This window comes from Emydura macquarii, unplaced genomic scaffold (genome assembly GCF_026122565.2).
Source record: "Emydura macquarii macquarii isolate MOO-44397 ecotype Brisbane River unplaced genomic scaffold, CSIRO-AGI_Emac_v2 contig_1348, whole genome shotgun sequence".
Classification (NCBI taxonomy): domain Eukaryota; kingdom Metazoa; phylum Chordata; order Testudines; family Chelidae; genus Emydura; species Emydura macquarii.
In genome coordinates this window covers 11310665-11318150 of record NW_027131485.1, presented here as the reverse complement: position 1 = coordinate 11318150, position 7486 = coordinate 11310665, and the positions used below count along the sequence as shown (strand labels likewise).

Genomic DNA, 7486 nt, shown 5'->3' with positions numbered 1-7486 from the left:
TGCGCAGACCTGGCGCTGCGGGATGAGCTGAACGCTGGGATTAGGCACCCAATGCCGACACCCATCAGACCCCAGGAAAGGTGCCGGCTGCTACAGACAGAGGCTGGTGGCTGTGGACATTGGGATCCGCTCAGAAGCATGTTAACAGCTCACCTGCCCGGGAAATGGATGGTGCTGGAGCGTTTGGCCCACGCCCAGCTGATGCCAGCGACAAGAGCTACGCTGTGACAGGCCTGGATCTTAGTGGTAGCAGCAAATATTCAAACGAGGACTTTGAAGGCCGGAGTGGAGACGGGCGCTGTGTGGCCAGCAGCTGAACATGGCCCAGTCGGTCTGAAGAGCTGGGTGAGGCTATTCCGAAGGGACGGGCGTTGTCTGCCGCTGCCCTCAGCCGATTGAAAGGGAGTCAGGTGCAGACCCCCCGAATCCGGAGTGGCGGAGATGGGCGCCACGAGGCGTCCAGTGCGGGTACACAGGGGAGCCCTGGGGAGCGCTCTCTTTTCTTTGTGACGCACAAGGCACCCTGGAGAGAGAGCTCACAGCAAGAGGGGTCCCAGCCTTGGAAAGTGTCGCGGTCCTAGAGCGTCCGGTGAGCTCTCGCTGGTCCTTACAAATCCAGAAGAGATGGCGCAAAGCTCACATTGGCTGTACCCAGATCCACAGCAGGTTTCCCAGGGGAACAGCCCCTGGCATGTCCGAACAGTGTAGGGAAGTTGGCAAGCCGGATCGGGATAAGGATGGGCTCTAAGGGCTGGGTCGGGGTGTGTAGTGGGGCTGAGTACAAGCTACGGCTAGGTGAGGTACCCCCTGAGGATTGCCCAAACTGCAGCGGGCGTTGCTCACCTCTGGCCCTCTGCGGGGATGGGGCGTGGCGTCTGCCCTGGGGGCACCTAGCAACTGCCTTAGAACTGGTGCGACCAGGGAAGGCCAGCAATGTAATTAACACAAAGGCCTGTGGGGGGCGCTGGTGCAATGGGATTTCTGCTGCACATGTCAAAGTGAAGCAATCCATGATGCACAGACACAGGGCAGGAGCCAGGGTCTGGTGCAGTCTGACTCCGAGGTCACCCCCCCCTGGAAGAAGCCCAGGCCTTTTAGATTGAATCCACGTGGGCCAGTGGGCCCTGCTTGAGCAGCCCATTCCTCAGTGCAGCCCCCCGGCCCGGACCCATGCAGAAACCCATTGCCAAACTAGGTTCCCCAGCCCTACCCAGGCCCGGGATGCCTCTGTTCCACTTGTTAAAAGCTTGCTGATGGCATGTGTATTCATTTCTTTTTCTTTTCACTTGGCCTTAGCTGTGTTTCTTGCTGTCTGAGTTGGGGCCTGCTGTCACAGGGCACCAGCCCTCGGAGACAGGCCGGAAGGGCAGTCGCCCCATTCCAGGTGCCCGGGCAAGGTGAATGGGGCTGAAGGAATAATCGAAAGAGGCATCGGCCAAGAGGAATTGTGGCTGGAGATAATCCACACCATTGTTCTGTTCGAGGCCCAAGCCCAGACGCCTTGGTGAGAGGGCACCCCAGTGCCACAGATGCCCAGCCAGGCCAAGGGCAGGGGCAGTTGACAGGGTGAACGAACCAAAAAGCAGGCTCCAGCCAAGTCAAGCAGAGCAGGCGGGAGGAAGAGCTGAGCTGGGGCTCAACCCCATGAGGAGGGCTGGGACCCTGCACTGAGCGGGCCAGCTGGCAGGCCGGGAAAGCTGAGGAGGCGCGCAGAGCCACAAATGTAAGGGGGGGGGCGTAGGAGGACTCTGCTGCGAGCCAGCTGATGTTTGGCACACCAGTGGGGTGCACTCTCTGTAGTGAGAGCTCCCTGCGGGCCACGCTCCCATCACCTCTATTGCAGGGAATCCATGCCACTCTCCAGCCTGGGGTTTTGTGTGCCCTCCATGTCCAGCCCCCGCACTCCAGGGTCCCCCTGCCAGTGGCTCAGTGTGAACCCTCATTCCCACCCCCCCATACCCTCCATTCCCCCACTGCCAGGGGCTTAGGTCTCTCCTCCCCCCATCACTCCCTCCACGCCAGATCCCTTGTGCTTTGCGCCTACACAGAGCATCCCACTGGTGTGGCTTCAGCCAGGCCTGACCTATGCTGCAGGGGCATCGCTGGAGCTCCTCATCTGGAAGCGTGGCGCTGCGCCGGGGGGTTGTTATCTGTGCACACGCTGAGTGAGCAGGGCCAGCAGCTCTAGTGGGAAGTTGCTGTCACGGCCATTGTCCCCTTAGCCACTCAGTCCCCAGCTGGCACATGCTAGCCCCTCGCCTGCCCGCCATGGGAGAGCCCCGCCCCACCCCATGTTGCCAGCACCCGGACTGTTTGAAGGGAAGACAGTAAACTTGGTGGGCCGGTATCAGTACTGCCAGCAGGGCCGACTTCAAGCACTTGAAGGGCCCTTGGCATCCTTCGGCCCAGCCCATCTGACTCTTCTTGGCAACCCTGGAGAACAGGGAGGTGGATGTGGGGGCAGGCAATGGCTCTGCAATGTGCTCTCTCTGATCACATCTGTGTCTCTCATCTCATTAAGCACTGTCCCGGGCCGCATCCATGAGCGGGTCCCAGCAGCGCCCGCATCCGGGCCTGGGCCGACATGGCAGGAGGCAGCACGCGGCTCCTCCCAGAGGTGCCCGGTTCACGGGGACAGAGCGGGTGAGGGGTACAGGCAGCAGCCCCGGTGTCAAATCTGGCTGCAAGAGCCACCACGCAGCATGATGGGTGGAAACAAGGGTTCCCATCTCGGCGAGTTTTCCCAAACATGCCCTCTCTTTGATCCATCTCCGATCAGGCAGATTTCTGCAATATGGACAAAGCCCCCCCACGCCCCCCCTCCTCCTGCAGCCACAGCAGAGCCCATTATTTGGGAACGTGAAGTATGGTACCCCAGCGAAACAGCCCCCCACCACCACGCAGCATCCAGGGAGCTGCAGTCCTGGCCTGCACTGGGCTGCTAGGAAAAGGGGCCATGGCCTGTCAGCCCCCACGGGTTTCCCCGCCCAGTGCCAGTCAGCCAGCGCCCTGGGGAGACACCCTAGCCCCTCCTCCCATTGACCCATGAGGGCCAGGGGGGCTGAGGATGCTGGGGGGACTCCACCACACACCAGGGGCCTCCAGTCTAAACCCCATGTCTCCTCTACCCTCCCATATAAGAGGCTTCCATTCCAACTGCATGTGCCTCCTCTACCTCCCCTCTCAACACCAGGGGCCGCCAGTCTAAACCCATCTCCTCTACCCTCCCCCCCATATATCAGGTGCCTCCATCCCAAGCCCATGTCTCTATGCCCCCCCACACCCCACCAGGGGCCTCCATTCCAACCCCATGTGCCCATCCAGCTGTGGGAGGGCACTAAAGTGATCTGTGGGATGGGGGTAAACGCTCCAAGGGGGCAGGGCCAGGGGAGGCAATTGGAGCCACATGCAGGGCACGGGCCACAGCCACCATTTTGCTGGGAGCCACGCGCCTGCCATTTCCAGCCCCTCCATTGTGGAGGGTGGCCCGGGGCAGCTGTTCCATGAGATCTAGAGCTGGTGAGGCCCTGGGGACAAAGCCCGCCTGGTGTGGCCGACCAATGGGCTCGGTGCTGAGGGGGGGACCTCTCGGAGTCTGGTGCCATGGGCGGGCTCTGACTCCCGTTCCCCTCCCTCCCGCTCTCGGCACCTGCACCCATCTCCCCAGCTCGGGCCAGGTGGAAGCTCAGCCTGGAAGGGCCTGGCTGAGGTCACACCCTCTCGGGGGGGGTGCCTCACAAACCCCTGCCAGAACAGACTCAGAAGGGGGAAATTGGGCAAGCGAAGGACACTTTGAAGCCTGTCCCTTTTTCACCATGGGATCAAATTCAGTTTTTCATCAGAGCTCTAGTCAATGAGGCTACATCTTCACTGACAACAGCAAATTCGCCACCGTCAGACTGATTTCTCTGGATCGACTGAGCGGTCAGTGAAGACCCGCTCAGTCAATCCAGAAATCGACGTATTAAGACCACCTTCTCAAGTGGTGTAGCGCTGCGTCGACGGGACCATGGTTCCTGTTGGCGCAGTGCAGTGAAGACGGAGCACAGAACAGAAGCAGAGAAGTCAAAGGGAGTTACGCAAGTTTTTTGTGTAGCTTGCATAACTCCGGTCCACTGCCGCCAAATCTTGGAGGTAAGTGTAGACAAACCCTCAATGAGTCCTCCACTTAGGACAGAAGAATCCCATGCACAGCTACAGACTGGGGACTGATGGGCTAGGCAGCTGTTCTGCAGAAAAGGACCTGGAGGTAACAGTGGACAAGAAGCTGGATATGAGTCAGCAGTGTGCCATGGTTGCCAAGAAGGCTAATAGCATATTGGGCTGTATTAGTAAGAGCATTGCCAGCAGATGGAGGGAAGTGATTATTCCCCTCTATTCAGCATTGGTGAGGCTGCATTTGGTGGAGTATTGTGCCCAGTTTTGGGACCCCCACTACTAAAAGGATGTGGACAGGTTGGAGAGAATCCAGCGGAGGGCAACAAAAATGATTAGGGGGCTGGAGCACTTATGAGGAGAGTCAGTGACTTATGAGGAGAGGCTGAGGGAACTAGGCTTGTTTAGTCTACAGAAGAGAAGAACGAGGGGGGATTTGATAGCGGCCTTTAACTATCTGAAAGGGGGTTTCAGGGATGATGGAGCTAGGCTGTTCTCAGTGGTGGCAGATAACAGAACTAGGAGCAATGGTCTCAAGTTGCAGTGGGGAAGGTCTAGGTTGGATATTAGGAAAAGGTTTTCACCCTATCAGAGCTGAGGGGGACACCAGGGCCCCCCGTCACAGTGCACGGCCAGCCCGTGGGGTGCCACCAGATGAAACAATCCCATCCTGCTCATGTGGCGGTGCCGTCTCCCCGGGCAGCGGACAAGCTGGATAGGGCTGTGGACTGAAGTCATGAGCAGCAGGGCCCCAGCCCCACCCCTCTGGCCACACCCTGTGTGTGGAGCCTGTCCCACGTCCTGGATCCAACCCCCTGCTTGGGGAGACAAGCGCTGTGCTCAGAGGGAGAGGCTGGGGCTGGAACTTGCAGGACTTTCAGCCGGGGCTTGGTTTGCGAAGGTGCCACGAAGGCCTCAGGCCCGGAACGCTCCGCTCCCCCTGCACAGGGCAGGGGAGATGCGCAAACGGACACCAAGAACGGCCGAACAGAGGCTATTGCTCCATTGGTTTATTACTATAAATACAGGAACAAAGGGAGGAGCCCCCAAAAGCCCTCCTGGGGGAGGCAGGCAGCCCTGCGCCCGGGCTCGGAGACAGAGGGCTGGCCCCACCTCGCTGGGGAGGAGCAGAGAGAATGAAAGGCGCGGCGGAGAACGCAAGCAGAAGGCAGGGCCCAGCAGCCATGGGCACAAAACTGCCTGACGCTGGGCCAGCGGGAGGGGGACTCGGTCTGGGGGCAGAGCTCGCAGCAGTGTCTGGGCCAGCCCCAGGGCAGGAGGTCCCCATAGCACAGAAAGCAGGAACAAGGCACACGGCAAAGTCACTGCACTGACCGACATCGATCAAGGAGGGCACAGGGGTCACCAACAAGGTCGGGGTGCTGGCTATGTACACTGGGGAAACGCAGGTGCCCAAACGCCACAGGCTCTGGGCTCCGTGTGCAGAGCACAGGTCTCCCCCAGCCCCAGAGGTTGCAAACCCTCCCACTCCCACTAGCCCTGTCTGGAACCCTGGTCACTGATGGTGCCACGGTAAGTCAGGGCAAGGGGCAGAGAGATTTGCACCCCTGGAGGTGGCAGGGAGTCTCCGCAGTGAGGGGCAAGGGCTGGGCAGTGCGCTATGCTACGGCCATGCCACCTCACGCAGGAGGAGCCAGAACAGGAGCATCAGGGAAGCAACCCTCTCTGCTGCTGCAATACCCACGCCCTCTCCTTAGCCAAGGGAGACGCCTCAGCCCAGAGCTCCATGGCAGCCCAGATTCTCCTGCCTCAGAAGGGCCCTACCAGGCTGGGGGCTACCGGCTGCACCTCCGAGGGGCCATGGTTTATGCGGTGGTTCCCTGGCTGGAGAACATGGTGGCCTTTCCCCAGCTGGGCATTGCTGACCCTGGACCTGCAGGGATCCACGGGGTTAGTGGCCTGGCAAAGACCCCTTCCGGCAGGCGTTTGTGCTTGTGTCTGAAGGGCTCAGAGAGCCAGCCCTGGAGGCCGTGGGCACTGACAAAGCAGGCTGCCCTAGGGCTGCTGGCTGTTGCCATGAGCTAGATAAGAGCTTGCCTCCAGCCGGGGCCTGGCAGGGAGGAGCCAGATAGCTGGTGCTAGGTCCAACCCGGCGCAGCGGTGACTGACTCCCCCAACAGGACGGGCTGGAGCGACTGGCAGCTGACGCCAAGAGCCCTGGTCAGGAGCAGGAAGGGGAGGGGGGGCAGATTCAGGGGAATGGCGGTGGCTAGAGAAGAGGGGGCTCCAGGCAAACACGAGCCCACCTACGGATCGCCCTGGGCTTGGGCACCCGCAGGAGAAAGAGCTGCAGGATGAAGGCCCGGGACTGGCATTACGGAAAGGGCGGCCGGCAAGGGGTGATTCGCCCCCGCTGTATTTACAGGGTGAGGCAGCGCCAGCCCAAGGCTGCGAGGCGTCATTATGTGTGCACAATATACATGGGGAGTGTCCTTCATTTGCACCTCAAACAAACCCCCACCCCATCCCACCAATAACTCCCCAGTGCCCTCCCACCGGCTCCTGTGTGTGTGTGGGGCGGGGTTAGAAACATGCACCTCTTTAAAACACCAACCTGTGCAAAGATTTGTGCCCATTGGTGAGGGGAGCGGCCAGTCCCCAGAGGAAAGTGGGCACCAGGGAGCCTGGCTCAACCCCCCTGTGGGGGGCAGCACCTGCCTTCCTCGTGCTGCAGTTACAGATTCATTTTTTACCATACACAAGCCCTGATCCGAGTGTCAGCTGGGGGCCCTGCTCGGCACGGGCGGCTCCCTCGGCAGCCATGGGGGAGAGGAGAGCTTGTGCGTAAGGTTCAGGATGCAGATTAAACCCCCGCGAGCCAGGGCTGAAGGAAAGGTTGCGCTCGTCCTCCAGGTGGAGCTGGGGCTGGTCGAAGAGGAGGGGCTGAGTGGGACTGTCGGCGCCGTGGCTTGGCAGGGTCTCGGAGTCGGGCGACCCTGAGCGAGGGGAAAGACAGAGACAGGCGTCACAACCCAGGCCAACAGCTCACCGCCCATGCAGTCCCTGCTGCCCTCTGATCAGCCCAGAGGTGGAGCAGGCGAGACAGGAGGGTGCAGGGTGGGCTGAACCAGGAGCCCAGCTTGGAGGGAATCAGCCAGCGTGTGAGCCCTGGAGGAGCCTCGTGGACAGTGGCTTTTGGGGTAGGCCAGAGGGAGTCAGGCTGCAAATGGGATGCTCCCCACACACGGGGGGACACCAGCTATGCCACGATCTCGGTGGCTCAGGATGGGGATGGCCCTGCGCTGGCTCCCAGGACAGAGGGGCTGGGTGGGACCCACAAGGATTTCTAGACTTTGCTGGCAGGTGTATG

The 7486-nt window shown here is 60.7% G+C and overlaps 1 protein-coding gene across 2 annotated transcripts in view; it reads right to left on the bottom strand.

Annotated features, from left to right (window-relative positions):
* Positions 1–5043: 5043 nt before the first annotated feature.
* The window catches only part of MGRN1 (mahogunin ring finger 1), a 94013-nt gene continuing 91570 nt past the window's right edge, over positions 5044–7486 (bottom strand). Inside the window, exon 16 of one of the 2 annotated variants that reach the window (XM_067551144.1) lies at positions 5044–7112. In XM_067551144.1, coding sequence (XP_067407245.1) covers positions 6859–7112 — 254 coding nt within the window. In that variant the 3' untranslated portion in view covers positions 5044–6858. The remainder of the gene's footprint in view (positions 7113–7486) is intronic. The other variant, XM_067551145.1, reaches the window with a different exon arrangement.